The 16,160-nt window shown below is 52.3% G+C and overlaps 1 protein-coding gene across 1 annotated transcript; it reads right to left on the minus strand.

Annotated features, from left to right (window-relative positions):
- Positions 1–1,104: 1,104 nt before the first annotated feature.
- On the minus strand, positions 1,105–5,727 carry NDUFB4 (NADH:ubiquinone oxidoreductase subunit B4). Its single transcript, XM_081177100.1, has 3 exons — positions 5,546–5,727; positions 2,900–3,046; positions 1,105–1,243 (listed from the first exon to the last, which is right to left on the minus strand). The coding sequence occupies exons 1-3, from the start codon at positions 5,717–5,719 to the stop codon at positions 1,181–1,183; spliced, it is 384 nt and encodes a 127-aa protein (XP_081033226.1). The 5' UTR covers positions 5,720–5,727; the 3' UTR covers positions 1,105–1,180.
- Positions 5,728–16,160: the final 10,433 nt, after the last annotated feature.

Consider the following 16,160-nt stretch of genomic DNA (forward strand, 5'->3'; position numbering starts at 1 on the left):
ACACCTCCTTCTGGCAACTCCGGCAGCCAAGCTGGGGCCAAACATATAGCTGTGCTTTCATTTGGACCACATCAGTGAGGCCAAGGGGGGGGGTCTTGTCATCTGGGCAGCCCAGGACCCCCCGACACACTGCTCAGTCTTGCCTGTTAAAGCACACGTGAGATGTGACCCAACACCCAGTCCCAGGTAGCATCCTAGCAGCTATATTTGGGACTAACTGCAGTTTTGAGGACAGCCTTCAAAGGCAGTAATTTAGCCTAGAACAGGGGGTGGGAATCGGTGACCCTCCATGTTGTTGGGCTACAGCTCCCAGACTGGTTGGGGTTATCGTAATCCATGGCAGTCTGGCGAATGGGAGCCATTTTATCCTTGAAACATTAGCAATGGCACAATCCACACCTAAACAGCAGACATACCTAAATGCATTTGAAACCAAGTGGATGAAAATAGCCGAATTTCAGGCTCAGGTCTCAGATCTGAAATGGGTAAAGCTACATTTCTACAAATTGATTCCACGGAAGGCATAAAGGAGGTCACCTCATTATCGTGAAAACAAGGTCCCGGAATTCTGTAGCCTCTTGTGTAGAGGTAACTCTAATACCAGATTTAAGAACCAGGCCTCACGTCAGTTGTCCCTTCGCTTGCTCAAACAATATTCCTCTGTCCCTGGCCTTTGCACCCCCCTCTGGCCAGCACTGTGTTTTTTCGCTCCATAAGACGCACCTAGTTTTTGGAGGAGGAGAACAAGGAAAAAAATATTCTGAATCCCAGAAGCCAGCTGCCCTGAAGAGTCTTTGTCTAAGAGTCTAAGCCAGAACAGCAAGAAGGATCACTGCGCAGCAATCCCTCTTGCTGTTCTGGCTTCTGGGATAGCTGCGCAGCCTGCATTCGCTCCATAAGACGCACACACATTTCCCCTTACTTTTTAGGAGGGAAAAAGTGAGTCTTATAGAGCGAAAAATACGGCAATTTGTGAAAATGTGAAGACATCTGAAAATCCATCTTTTGAAAGCAGAATTGCAAGCTGTAGTGACACAATAAATTTCAGCACACACACAAAAATTTTATTTTAGGTGCTGCACTTGAAATACAAAGGAAACAAACCAGTTTCTAACTGAGATTTATTTTGAAATAGGTTAGAGATGGAGTACAAGCCTCTTCAGCAGCAGGTACAGGACACTTAATAGAACAGAGGGAACGGCCGCTCATACTTGCCTTCCTGTATGAGCTTTTCTTTTCTATCCTGTGCAAAACAAAAACAGGGAAAAAATCACCAATCTAAGCAAGGGTAAAGAAATGCTCCAACAAAAGTGATGCCCAAAGACAACAGAGTTAGCAGAAGACTGCAACCCTAACTAGATACTAAGCCCAAGCAATGAGACTTCTGAGTAAACATTTTACTTTATTAAAGTATTTTTACACCCGCTTTCAATTTAAAAATTTCAGGGCAATTTAACGAAAGTCAGAAGTGTTGTATGCTGTTAAGTTCTAGAATGTGAGAGTTGGAGAGGTGGTCTGTTTTGAAGAGGCTACACTCCTCTGAAAGGAAGGCTGCAGCTTGGGGCTACTCCTGGATCCGTTATCAGTGGAGGGTTAGATGGCCTGGTGGTTAGCAGTGACTATTTTCAGCTATGGCTAATTAGCCAGCTATTGCTTCTTCATTACTTGGCCTTGGGACGCCTCCAGGACTACTGCAGTGCACTCTACATGGGACTGCCCTTGAAGATGGTGTGAAATCTCCAACGGCTCCAAAATGCAGCTGCCAGATTACTTCCTGGGTACCATTTAGAACAGGCATAAGCAAACCTGGCCCTCCAGATGTTTTGGGACTACAACTCCCATCATCCCTAGCTAACAGGACCAGTGGTCAGGGATGATGGGAGTTGTAGTCCCAGAACATCTGGAGGGCCAAGTTTGCCCATGCCTAATTTAGAACTCATATAACTCCTGTTCTGAAGCAGCCGCACCAGTTCCCAATTTGTTCCTGGACTCAGTTCAAGGATATTATTATTCTTAATGTTCAAAGCCCTAAACTAATTGGGCCCCAAATTTCTGAAAGGTTTCCTCCTCTTGGATGTTAAAATTAGCAGAGATGGCCGCCTTGGTAATTCTGCAGTGGTGACACAGGCAAAGCATTATCTGTTGCAGCCTCCCAGTTGTGGAATTCCATCCCCAAAGAGGCACGTTTAGCATCATTATTGTACTGCTTTTGTCATATGCTGAAGACGCACCCCTTCATCTGCTTCTAACAGCTGAGTTATTTTATGTTAAGGACTTCCTTTAGTCTACGTTTTATATTGTGTTTTTTGTGTTTTATTGTGTTTGGTTTTTTCAATTGCAAATTTTATTGTTGCTTTGCTTAATGTTCCCTGGATCTTAAGGTGAATGGCAGGCAAGAAATCCTAAAAATAAATAAATGGCAACAGGAAAACAATTGCTACACAATGAAAATTATAAGGATGAGCAAGGTTGATTACTTTGTTTTTGATTTCAATTGTTTACAGGGTTTTAATCCCCTACTCCACTCACTGAGCTGCTTTCTTTTTGCAATAACCTGCCACCTTTAATTTATCCAATTATTTGTGCATCACTGAAGGAACATCAAGAGCTTTCCCACCAAAAAAGCTAACTGAACAACATTTCTGAAATATGGAAACCAGTGTTTTGGATGCCCAGAAAATTTGAATTGTTGTCAATTGTCAAGAGTCCCCAGATTGATACAAAAATAACAGGGGAAAGGGACTGAGGAAGGTGTGATCAAGCAGAACGCATATTTCCCATTATGATATGCCTCTCACGAAACCTAGTGTTCCTGTGCAGCAAGCCATTTATACTAGTAAATCCAGTTACTGGATCTCACACTACACAGTTGTCTAAGATCACATACTTATAGCCTTACCCTGTCCGTTTTGAAGACATACCACCAGAAAAAAATGGGCCCTAGTCCAAAAGCAGCTCCCAGTAGTGAAGTTTTTGGGGTGACACGGAAATTAGGATAGGCGTTGTACATTCGGGCGTAAACCCAACGAGTCACAGCGGGGTCATCCTAAAGCAGAGAGACGATAGTGAACATCTGCCCAAATGTGCGCTGTAACAAACGCTACCCAGGTAATGTCAGCTCTCACCTTGACACTTGTAATCTACTGTACATCTTAGGCACAAAGTGCAAGCACAGGCAAATGCAGAAGATAATAAGAGCGGGGTTTCCCCCCCTGGATTATGCAGGGGAATTATAACAGAAAGGAATTATGTGGATTATAACAGAAATATGTTAATATGTGAATTATAACAGAAAGGAACATAGGGCACTGCCTTACGCTGAGTCAGACCACCGGTCCATGTACCTCAGTCCTGTTTATGTGCCAGCCTTTCTGAACCTGGAATGCAACTCCCATCATCTCTGACCACCAGCCCTGGGATGATGGGAGCTGTAGCCCAGCAACATCAGGCAGGCGTCCTGGAGATGTTGGGGAATTCATAAAATCATAGAGCTGAAGGGACCCCCAAGGGTCATCTAGTCCAAACCCCAGCAATGCAGGAATCTTAACGTGCCGTCCCCCACCCAGTATGAAACCATAGCAGACCCTACTTAGCTTTGCAAATGTGCTGGCAGATTGGGGTTTTTTGCTGCGCACTGGGACCCTTTGCTTGAATAGCAGATCCCCAGCCACTAAGCTATGGCCCTACCTCTGCTTATGTTGTGTGTGTGTGTGTGTGTGTGTGTGTGTCATCCATCTGTCTCGAGAGACAACTGAGTGCACTTCCAGGGGGTGAAGTCAAACCGCTCCATTAGCGGCACTGAAGTGTCCTCTCCTGGGCTCAAGACTGAGCAGTGTGTCTGGGGGTCCTGGGCTGCCCAGATGACAAGACCCTGCAATTGTTGATGTGATCCAACGGAAAGCAGAGCAATATGTTGGGCGCCAGCTTGGCTGCCGGAGTTGCCAGAAGGAGGTGCACCAAGGCACCAGCCAACTGTCTTAGGGACTCCACTCTGGATTTGTGTACGGCTTACTCCTTAGCTTTTCTTACTCCTGAAGATATCCCACAAGACGGCAGAACTTTAGGACCAGCATTTTCCTTGTCCTCGATGGATGGAGCAGAATTTTCCTTCTCCTCAATGGATTTTCTTCCCAGGTGGATGAGCCCCATCTACCCCTCACTTCCCTCTACAGCACGTGCAGAAACCAACTTGACCATTGGACTCACTACTGGTCTCGTCTGCTCAATCCGCAGGAGCCGGGCTTTGCGTTCAGGCAAAGTCCCTTACTCCCTGAGGGTTTGAGGCCCATTGGCTCCCCTCACCTGGTTTAGACTGCTGTTCAAAGCAGTTTCTGGACTGTGGCCACTGTCGCCTGCTGACAGCTTCTAGGAGCCACAGGTGAGAGCCGAGTGCAGGGTGGGGACCAAAGATGGACAAACTACCCCGGGGGGAGCACAGCGTATTTCCCACCAGAGGTAATACCCCTCCTCTTGCACCCATACACCCCATATGCATGTGTGTGTGTGAATATTTAAACAATAAAGCACCTGGCAAACCTCATACAGAACATACTTAGAGGAAGACATACCCTGGTCAAAGCGGGAATGTTTTGTCATGTTTTTAATATTCTGTTGGGAGCTGCCCAAAGTGGCTGGGGTGGTCCGGCCAGATGGGTGGAGTATAAGTAACAAATTATTACTATTACTACTACTTTTTTATATGCCTGTTGTCTTTGTCCATGGAGTTTTCTTGGCAGGGATACTGAAGTGGCTTGCCGGTTCCTGCTCCAGGTGGATCAGGTTTGATGAAAACTGTCCGCTAAGGCTTGTCCATTCTGGGTGGCCCTGCACGGCAGAGCTCATAGCTTCTCCGAGTTATTCAAGCCCCTTCACCACGGCAAGGCATGGTGGGACAGTGTTCTCGGAGAGACCAGCATGAGTCTGACCAAACTGCGGGAGGCAGTGGAAGACAGGAGGGCCTGGCGTGCTCTGGTCCAGGGGGCCACGAAGAGGCGGACACCACTAAAGGACTAAACTACTACTACTACTATTACAGTCATACCTTGGGTTGAATACACTTCGAATTGAGCGTGTTCGAGTTGCGCTCTGCGGAAACCTGGAAGTAACGGAGCGCGCTACGTCTGGGTTTTGCTGCTTGCGCATGCGCAGGTGCTCAAAATGACACCACGCACATGCGCAGAAGCGGCAAAAAGTGACGTGCGCGTGCGCAGACGTGCCATCGCAAGCTACGTTTGCTTCTAGATGTGAACGGGGCTCCCGAATGGGTCCTGTTCGTATCTAGAGGTACCACTGTATTATTATCATTATTCAAACTTGCAGCTGACTGGAAGTTCAGAAAATGTTCTCCCCCCCCGCACCCCCCCGTTTCCTTCTCTTGCCTCCATTTTAAACTGAGCTGAGGGGTCTCCAAGGCCCTAGAGCAGCCTTCTTCCCCAAACTGGGGGGGGTCTCTCTCCAGCTGCGGTGGGACTACAACTCCCATCATCCCTCCCTGCCAGGACACCCCCCCCGTTTGGCCCTCGCCCCCCGCCTGGCCCCCACTCACGATGCTGGTCTTCCGGGGGTCGTTGAGCTCCAGCAGGTAGTGGCGCTTGAGGCGGGAGCGGATGGCCAGGCGCTCGGCCTCCGCGGCGCGCTGCTGGGGCGAGGCCTCGTACTGGGCCGGGTCGAGCTCGGGCGGGCGCGGGAAGAGGGGCGCCGGCTTGTAGGGCTCCGCCATCTTGAGCGCGGCCAAGGTCAAGCCCCGCCTGCCCCGCCCCTTGACCCGGAAGCGCTGCCTCTCGCCTCCGCCGCAGAGAGAAGAAGGGAGAGAGCGGCCTCCTCCTCTTCCGGCAAGGGAGGCTTCCGGGTTCGACGGCCTAGAAAAGAAGCCATTTTGAGGAGGAAGGGAGAGATTTCTCCTCCCGGGTTGGGCTATTCTCCACCCAACACCCCCCAGAAGCAGAAGAATCCGAGGAGTTTTGTGCCCTCAAAATAAAACAAAATAAACACGCAGGGCTTATGTCATTTCATAAAAAATGGGATTTGGAAAACCGCTCAAAGGACATGCAATGAAATCCAACCAGGGGGAAGCGAGGAAGTCACTTAACAAAGTTAATCACTGTAATTTTCAATAAGGCTAGCTATGATTTATGTTTGTTGTGTTTGTTTATAATATTGTGAAAACCAACAAAAAAATTTGGGGGGGAAAAACACTCAGGGCTTATTTCTCATGAAACATTCACTTTTTTTTTTAGTTTAAACGTCTAAAAAAATTGTCCTGTTAAAAGGATATGCAATGAAATTCAACCAGGGGGAAGCGGGGAAGCCACTTAACAAAGTTAATATAAGTGCAATTTTCAATAAGGCTATGATTTATGTTTGTTTGTCTTATGTGTTTGTTTGTCTATAATATTGTGAAAAGCAATAAAAAAAATTGTCCCTTCTAGGCAAGTTGCTAATGCCAACAAAGCCTATTATTTCCACTGTGCTATTCCATGTTGCAGGGGGGCTCAGGACAGCCCTGCAAGGTAGTCAGCTGCGAACATTGCTGGCAGGTGAGGCAGAAAGTGGTCTTTGTGCAGTGATCTGCCTAACTCGGCAAGGATGAAAGGTGGGCAAAAGGAGAAGGAGAAAGCAGAGAAACTGGAGGAATTATTCGCATCTGTCTTCGCTGCTGCTGCTGCACCCTCCCCTGCAAAAAAATCCACAATCATCCAATTCTCAGCTTTATTTTTATTTTATTTTTAAAAGATAGAGGTAAGTTTCTAGCAGTGATAGAACCTGAGATACAATGTACAGACATTACAGTGATCTTTTGTTTGGGAGAAACTCCCCTTCTCTTCCCTTTCAGTGTTCAATCCTGCAGACAGGCCAGGTAGTGCCTGAACTAACTTTCCTAGCAGTCTAAAGTGGATCCAGTCCATCCCACACAGGGCTGCCAGACCACAAGGAAGACTGAAACAGGCACTGGAGGCAGTGGGATTCAGCGGGGGGGGGGTGCAGTGACAGCTGCTGTCGAGATCGCTGCTTCTGCATGGCCCTGTTAGAGCAGTTCAGCATTGTGTAGAACAGTCTTAAATACCAGTTACAGTGGAACCTCGGTTTTCTAATGTAATCCGTTCCAGAAGACTCTTTGACTTCTGAAATATCCGAAAACAGAAAGCCGAAGCCTCAATTCAATAGGGAAACTCAAATCAGAAGCCACGCCAGATTTTCGGGTTCCGAAAAAATGTTCAAAAAGCAGAGCATTTACTTCCGGGATTTTGGTGTTCAGGAGCTGAAACGTTTGAAAACGGAGCCGTTCAAGAACCGAGGTTTGACTGTACAGTAAGATAATGTAACAAAGTAACAAAGTAACACATTGCAATGAGGTTCAGTCCTTTATGTAGCCTTAGGTTGGCGATCCCTGTTCTTATCCGAGTGGCATCCCATACTTTAATTGAGGGGTATGCTGACAATGAACCTCCAGGTTTTGGAACTCAGGGAGGGTGGGCTACTGCTGGGTTCCAGCAGCGACACACACCTGCTGTTTTTTGTTAATTAACCCATTGTTTTATATAAGTGTGATATATCAGAAAACTCAATCCCAGAACCTTCCCGGGACTGGACAGAGTGGGGGAAGGGGAACCGCAGACGGCGGACGCTTTCGCGTCTGAGTTGCAGGAGGTCCACGATCAACTCCGACGGCAGCTGGAGCTAGCGAAGCAAGCTTACAAGGTGCAAGCGGACAAGCACAGGCGGGTTGGCGAAGAGATCCGAGTGGGAGACTGGGTCTGGTTGGCAGCCCACGCAGTGCCGACCAGATCATTAGCCAAAAAGAAGTTGGGGCACAAGCAACTCGGTCCATACCAAGTCGAAGCGCAGATCAACCCAGTAGCTTTCAGGCTGGTGCTACCGGAGGGTTCCAGGATGCATCCGGTGTTCCACAGGTCGGTGCTCACTCCCTACAGGGCACCTCACAGGTTCCAGGAACCAGGAACAGCACCGAGTCCGTCTCAGGAGCGGACGGAGGCGGGGAGATTGCCACAGCAGGACCCCATCAACGAAGTCACGGAGATTTTGGACTCCAGATGGGGGGAAGACGGAGTGGAATACCTCCTAGCCAGAGAGGGCACCCGGGCCAGTGCTAATAGCTGGGTGCCAGACTACGCTTTGGAGGAACCCCTGCTCAAGGACGAGTTTCATGCCCTTTTCCCACACAGACCCATGCCAGCAGGCTTCTTCGACGACTGGTTGTTCACACCCACACTTTCCTCCAGCACGTTCCATGGCTTCGACTCGGACGGGGAGCCCGCACAGCGCGCACGTTCCCCAGAGGGGTCACCGGAGGGTTCGGCGTCCGACACCTCGTATTGGTGGGACGATCGGCCAGAGGAGCAGTGGCGCCGGAGGTGGCTGGAGATGCCAGGTCAAGCAACCGACGCAGAGACTGACATGGACGTGTGCGGGGAGGATCTCGGTTTCGAGCACTGCGGCACTGAAATGGAGGCGGAGCAGCTCAACGTTGACGAACGCGAGGAGGAAGACTCGGAGATCTTCAGTGGGCGGCCAGCGACGAGGAGCGAACTGTATCCGGCATTCACTCCTGTGATGATGGAGCACCCAGCAACCACCCTTGAAAGCGGGGAGGGGGGAAGGGGGGGCTTCGAGGGGGGGATGGATGTCAGGGGTTCAGGAGCAGAGACGCAGAGAAGGGAGGAGACAGAGAGCGAGGGGGAGGAATACGAAGGAAAGATGAGTGGGGATGACGAACCGAGATCGCCGAGCTTATCCAGTGAGTCCGAGGATTCCCAGAAGGGAGCGCCAGCGGTCAGAGCAAGGGGGGAAAGCAGGGGGACAACCCAGGAAGAAGGGTCCAGAGAGGGATCAGAGAGCAGCAGTTGGAGATCGGGACCCACGTACCCAGCCGGGAGCAGCGGGGAGAAAGGGGACCAGATATCGGGTTCCGGAGGCTTTCAGAAGGAGGGAGGGCATGAGTCAGGAGTAGTCACGCCCACCTCGGGGAGCGACGAAACGATCAAGAGGAAGGTGGAGAGTTGGGCGCGCGCGCCAAGTTCAAATGTAGCGGAAGCTGGCACAGTAAGCAGCCCAGAGAGTGAGCCAGGTCCCAAAGCCCGCCGCAAGGAGGCGGAAGGGTCAGGGGGGTCCGCGTCAGAAGAGAGTAGGAAAGAAGAGACCCCGGGGGGCAGAAGGACCCAGAGACGGAAGGAAAGGCGCAGGAGGTGGAGCAAGGCTAGGGTATTAAGCTGGTGTGCTAGAGGCGGAGACTCAGACGGGTCTTCGCCGGTCTGACCTAGAAGAAGTAGGGCTGCACGTTGCAGTTTGGAAATGGAACCTGTAATCCAATAAAGACTCTTTTAACCTGAACGCTGGCTAGCGTGGTCCTATGTGAGCTGGGACTGAGTGGCAGCCCTGACAGTAAGACCCGTCTCCAAAAAAGCTTCGGACACCTGATACCTCGCAGCGGAGGCAGAAGCAGCGAGAGGAGGAAATTGGTGTTTGGGAGCGAGCTCACAACGGTTGGCAGAGATGACGGAAGCAGAGAAAATTTCAGCGCTGCAACAGGCAGTGACCCAATTGAACGCGGAGGTACAGGCATCCAAGAAAAGGGAGGAGGATGCGGCAGCCGCCTACAGAGATCTCCACGCCAGGTTTGAAGCATTGGTTAAGCATGGGCAGCCAGGACCCAGACCGGAGGGGGTTGGGTTGGCACGGAGAGCAGGAGGGCTTGTGGCTCACTTCGATGGGAATTTACAACAGTACCCCAATTTTCGAGCAGACGTAATGTGCGCACTGCAACTGCTGGCGAAAGACTTTAGGGATGAGGAAGAGAAAGTGGGGTTTATACTATCCCATTTGCATGGGGATGCGAAAGCGTGGCTACGCAATTTGTGGAGGGATAAAGATCCAGCGCTTCAGAATGCAGATGCCTTTATCAAAGCGATGGATGCGTGCTTTTTATCTACCATTGACGTGGATCTTGCCCGACGGGAGATTCATGGACTGAAAAAAGGGAGGGCGAGCGTACGCCAGTATCACGCCCGCTTTTTTGCGCTGGTCAGTGCCTTGGAATGGGACCGGGATTCGCCCCCAGTCAGAGACCTCTTCTGGGAGGGTTTGAGCAGTGCTGTTAAAGACGAAATTGCGAGGGGGGAGAGGCCCCGGAGCACGCAGGAGGTGGTCCAAAGGGCGCTGACTGTGGGGGTGAGGCTGGAAGAACGTCCATGGTGCAGAGACGAAGGACGTGGAGGGCGCGAAGCAGCGAGAAGTTTCTCTTTCGTTCCCAGGGAAGCTGCGCGTGCGCAATCCACACCTCCGCCAGGAGGGGGAGTGGAACCTATGGAGGTGGGAGGCGCCAGGGCTCAGTCAGCTACCAGAGCCCCTGCACCGGCGGCAGTCAAGACTAAACCTCCTAGAGGGACCAGGAAGTGTTATATATGCGACAGCTCTCAACACTTGGCGAAAGAGTGTCCCCAGAGGAGCTCCAAGCACACTGCAGCCTCCGCAACGGTGAAAGCGGCCACGCAACACAGCGAACAACAGCAGGGAAACGACGATGTCTGGCTGGAGACAGAGGCACTGGGGCCCAGCCAGACGCATTACTGAAGCAGTCCCCAGCGATCTTGCAACCCACGGACCCCCTCCCACCCAAACCAGTAGTGCAACTCACAGCATCTCTCCAGCTGCCCGATGGCGTCACTATCGAAGTGCCGCTTTCTGTGGATTCTGGAAGCAACGCAGACTTTATAGCACAGGATTTTGTGGAGCAGCACGCTATACAGCTATTACCGGCCACTCTGCCCCTGCAAGTCGTCACAGTGGATGGTAGAGAGTTGCTGGGGGGGGCAGGTGGTGAAGCAAACGCCGCCAATGGTGATGCGCCTTGGCAACCACAGGGAAGTCATCAGTTTTAACGTCACCCGCCTGTCGGACACACCCATTGTGTTGGGCATGAGTTGGCTGGACAGGCACAGTCCGACACTGGCTTGGTACCAGCGACAGCTGACCTTCGGCTCCTCTTACTGCGCAGAACACTGCATCCTGCCCGAACAGGAGGGAGAGGAGGAGGAATCACAACTGCAGTTGGGAACGTTGCAAGCAGTCCCCCACAAATACGCAGACTTTCTGGAGGTCTTCTGCGAGAAGGAGGCAGACAAGTTACCACCGCACTGGCAATATGACTGCAAGATTGACCTCCTACCAGGGGCGACGCTACCGAAGGGGAAGCTGTATTCCATGTCGGAGGATGAACTACAGGAACTCAAACAGTTCATAGATCACAATTTGGAGCGCGGTTTCATCCGGGAGTCCAGGGCAGTAGGGGGCAGTCCTGTTTTCTTTGTGAAGAAGAAGGACACGCCCCAAAAAAGGCTGGTGGTGGATTTTCGCCTCTTGAACAAGATGACCAAGCCCTCTGATTTCCCCATGCCCAGGATTGACGACCTACTGGCGACGGTGCGCAAGGGACGCGTGTTTACCAAGTTGGACCTGCGAGGGGCGTACAATCTCATCCGCATGAGGGAGGGCGATGAGTGGAAGACAGCCATGTTCACGCCTCTGGGCACCTACGAGTACAGAGTGATGCCGTTTGGATTGCAAAACGGTTCTCACTGTTTTCAAGCTTTCATGCATCATGTGTTGGCGGGACTCCTCTACAAGAAGCGCGTCTGCTTTCTGGATGACATCCTGATATTCTCCGAGTCGCAGCAAGCGCATGACCAGGATGTTCAGGAGGTGCTGGAGAGGTTGCAGCAGCATAGACTGTACGCCAAACTGGAGAAGTGCCAGTTCGACACGACGGAGGTGGATTTCTTGGGTTACAAGTTGTCGGACAAGGGGCTAGCCATGGACAGCGCCAAGGTTCGAGCGGTGTTGGATTGGAAGAGCCCGCGCAACCGGAAGGAGGTCCAGCGGTTTGTCGGCTTCGCCAACTTCTATCGCAAGTTTATCAAAGGGTTCGCGATGCAGACGGCGGCTATTACGGACACGCTAAGCTCCAAGAAAAAGAAATTCATCTGGACGGAGCAGGCGGAGCAGTCCTTTCAGGCACTCAAGCGTCTCTTCGCGTCGGAAGAGCAACTGCTGCATATCGACCCCAGCAGACCGATGCGGGTAGAGACAGACGCGTCCGATAGAGCAGTGGGAGCTGTCCTGCTGCAGAGGGACCCACAGGGGGTCTGGAGGCCGGGAGCGTTCTACTCCAGAAAGCTCACCAAGTCGGAGCAGAACTACACCATCTGGGACAGGGAGTTGCTTGCCATTCATGCAGCCTTCAAGGCGTGGAGACACTTCCTGATCGGCGCCAAGCACACGGTGCAGGTCTGCACGGACCACAAGAATCTGGAGCACTGGCGCACGGCGAAGTTCCTGAACCAGAGGCAGATACGTTGGGCGGAGTTCTTTGCTGACTTCGATTTCCGAATAGAGTACGTCCCAGGCGACACCAACATCATGGCGGATGCACTGTCCCGAAAACCGCAATACCTCGAAGAGGCGACGCCAGCGGCCGCCATGCACATCTTCGCGCCAGCAGCGTGGGCGTGCGCTTCAGCCACAGTAGACCTGGATGCGGTGCGGCGGGCGTTGCAGGACGACTCATTCGCGCAGGCGAAGATGGCCGAGGTGCACAAGGGCACGGCGAAGGGCGACGAGTTCCAGATACGGGATGGCTTGCTCTTACGTAAAGGGGCCATCTACATGCCGGGAGATGAACTTCGCGCCAAGGTACTGCAGCAGTTGCACGACGCACCCACGGCCAGGCACTTTGGCATGGAAAAAACGGTGGAATTAGTCGCAAGGGACTTTTGGTGGCCCAGACTGAGAGGGGAAGTCGCGGACTACGTCGCGAGGTGCGACACCTGCCAGAGGGCCAAACCGGTGCACAAACCACCGGCGGGACTGCTGGAACCGCTGCAAACGCCGTTTGAACCGTGGGAGAGGGTGGCCCTGGACTTTGTCACGGATCTGCCCAGCTCAAGAGGCAAGACAGCTGTACTAGTGGTGGTGGACTTGTTCACCAAGATGGCACACTTCATACCGTGTGCGAAGGTGGCCACGGCAGAACAAACAGCCAAACTGTTCATAGATCATGTGTTCAAAGTGCACGGGCTGCCGCGGTCTATACTGTCCGACCGCGGTCGCCAGTTCATCTCGAATTTCTGGCAGAAGCTGATGGGCTTCCTGAACGTCAAGATCAACCTGACATCAGCGAGACACCCGCAGACCAACGGGCAAGCGGAGAGGGTCAATGCCATCATGCAGCAGTACCTGAGATGCTATGCCAATCAACAGCCTGCGACGTGGGTGGATTACCTGCCGCTCGCCGAGTTCGCCTACAACAACACGAAGCACGTGTCCACAGGGGTGACGCCGTTCTTCGCCAACAATGGGAGGAATCCCAGAACCTTCCCGGGACTGGACAGAGTGGGGGAAGGGGAACCGCAGACGGCGGACGCTTTCGCGTCTGAGTTGCAGGAGGTCCACGATCAACTCCGACGGCAGCTGGAGCTAGCGAAGCAAGCTTACAAGGTGCAAGCGGACAAGCACAGGCGGGTTGGCGAAGAGATCCGAGTGGGAGACTGGGTCTGGTTGGCAGCCCACGCAGTGCCGACCAGATCGTTAGCCAAAAAGAAGTTGGGGCACAAGCAACTCGGTCCATACCAAGTCGAAGCGCAGATCAACCCAGTAGCTTTCAGGCTGGTGCTACCGGAGGGTTCCAGGATGCATCCGGTGTTCCACAGGTCGGTGCTCACTCCCTACAGGACACCTCACAGGTTCCAGGAACCAGGAACAGCACCGAGTCCGTCTCAGGAGCGGTCGGAGGCGGGAAGATTGCCACAGCAGGACCCCATCAACGAAGTCACGGAGATTTTGGACTCCAGATGGGGGGAAGACGGAGTGGAATACCTCCTAGCCAGAGAGGGCACCCGGGCCAGTGCTAATAGCTGGGTGCCAGACTACGCTTTGGAGGAACCCCTGCTCAAGGACGAGTTTCATGCCCTTTTCCCACACAGACCCATGCCAGCAGGCTTCTTCGACGACTGGTTGTTCACACCCACACTTTCCTCCAGCACGTTCCATGGCTTCGACTCGGACGGGGAGCCCGCACAGCGCGCACGTTCCCCAGAGGGGTCACCGGAGGGTTCGGCGTCCGACACCTCGTATTGGTGGGACGATCGGCCAGAGGAGCAGTGGCGCCGGAGGTGGCTGGAGATGCCAGGTCAAGCGACCGACGCAGAGACTGACATGGACGTGTGCGGGGAGGATCTCGGTTTCGAGCACGGCGGCACTGAAATGGAGGCGGAGCAGCTCAACGTTGACGAACGCGAGGAGGAAGACTCGGAGATCTTCAGTGGGCGGCCAGCGACGAGGAGTGAACTGTATCCGGCATTCACTCCTGTGATGATGGAGCACCCAGCAACCACCCTTGAAAGCGGGGAGGGGGGAAGGGGGGGCTTCGAGGGGGGGATGGATGTCAGGGGTTCAGGAGCAGAGACGCAGAGAAGGGAGGAGACAGAGAGCGAGGGGGAGGAATACGAAGGAAAGATGAGTGGGGATGACGAACCGAGATCGCCGAGCTTATCCAGTGAGTCCGAGGATTCCCAGAAGGGAGCGCCAGCGGTCAGAGCAAGGGGGGAAAACAGGGGGACACCCCAGGAAGAAGGGTCCAGAGAGGGATCAGAGAGCAGCAGTTGGAGATCGGGACCCACGTACCCAGCCGGGAGCAGCGGGGAGAAAGGGGACCAGATATCGGGTTCCAGAGGCTTTCAGAAGGAGGGAGGGCATGAGTCAGGAGTAGTCACGCCCACCTCGGGGAGCGACAAAACGATCAAGAGGAAGGTGGAGAGTTGGGCGCGCGCGCCAAGTTCAAATGTAGCGGAAGCTGGCGCAGTAAGCAGCCCAGAGAGTGAGCCCGGTCCCAAAGCCCGCCGCAAGGAGGCGGAAGGGTCAGGGGGGTCCGCGTCAGAAGAGAGTAGGAAAGAAGAGACCCCGGGGGGCAGAAGGACCCAGAGACGGAAGGAAAGGCGCAGGAGGTGGAGCAAGGCTAGGGTATTAAGCTGGTGTGCTAGAGGCGGAGACTCAGACGGGTCTTCGCCGGTCTGACCTAGAAGAAGTAGGGCTGCACGTTGCAGTTTGGAAATGGAACCTGTAATCCAATAAAGACTCTTTTAACCTGAACGCTGGCTAGCGTGGTCCTATGTGAGCTGGGACTGAGTGGCAGCCCTGACAGTTATGTACTGAAGTTCTCACCCTGGGCCAGCAGGGGGATACTGTAGATAGTTATGCAAATAAGGGATCGAAAGTGATGTCCAGTGATTGGATAGTTTTAGAAAATTGTTAAAGTTACATTGTACTGGAGCTCTATATAAGCAGGCTGGCTGAACCCTTCAGTTCAGTTCAGTTCTGTTCTGACCTCTGAATAAACAAGAGCCGTTTGAAGAATCGCTGTGTCGTCTGATATGTTCACCCACAACTTAACAATTAGTATTAGCAATGTACTCTTCCTATATTTGTGCTTATCTCATTGTGCCAAGCACCCTTTCCCCATAGTTATCACCACCCAAAATCCCTCCCTGTGTGCTCTAAGTAGGTGCGACATGAGGCCACAGAGACAGAGACAGCCGTGTGAGCTTTCCTCTGAATGATTGCTGGCAGGTATTTATATACTGCTGCTGACGTGCTGTGAAAGGGTGTCAGCGACTGGCTGGACACTGAGGAGTGGACACCGGGAAAAGGGGGGGTTGAGGACTGACTTAGAAGAAGGGATCTGTGATCTGGGTAACCTGGAACAGCTGAGAGACGAGAATCAGAGGCAGGAGAAGGCAAGATGTTAAACTGTTCTTATATGCAACAACTGCGGCAAGAGTATTGTTAGCCCAGAAATGGAAACAAGAAGAAATTCCGACGAAAGAAGAATGGCAGACGAAATTAATGGACTATGCAGAACTGGACAAAATGACGGGAAGGATTCGAAACCTGCGGGACCAGAGATTTACAGAAGATTGGAAGAAGTATATGAATTATTTGAAGAGCAACAGCAATCAACAAATCACGCTAGTAGGACTACAATAAGTTTTGTAAGGAGAAATATACGAAGTATTACAAAGTAGAAAAAGATAGAGATTTTGGTTATGAGTTTGAAATGTAATAGGGAAGATAAGAAATGCATACTGAGAGAT

Source organism: Podarcis bocagei, assembly GCF_964188305.1.
Source record: "Podarcis bocagei genome assembly, chromosome: 17".
In the NCBI taxonomy this organism is placed as follows: Eukaryota; Metazoa; Chordata; class Lepidosauria; order Squamata; family Lacertidae; genus Podarcis; species Podarcis bocagei.

What these genes read in the sequence shown, in the direction of transcription:
- NDUFB4 (XM_081177100.1), bottom strand. Translation starts at nt 5,719, where the DNA reads ATGGCGGAGCCCTACAAGCCGGCGCCCCTCTTCCCGCGCCCGCCCGAG. An exon ending in ACCCCCGGAAGACCAGCATC is followed by an intron (nt 3,047 to 5,545) that starts GTGAGTGGGGGC and finishes TCTCTGCTTTAG; the next exon opens with GATGACCCCGCTGTGACTCG. An exon ending in ATGTCTTCAAAACGGACAGG is followed by an intron (nt 1,244 to 2,899) that starts GTAAGGCTATAA and finishes TGTTTTGCACAG; the next exon opens with GATAGAAAAGAAAAGCTCAT.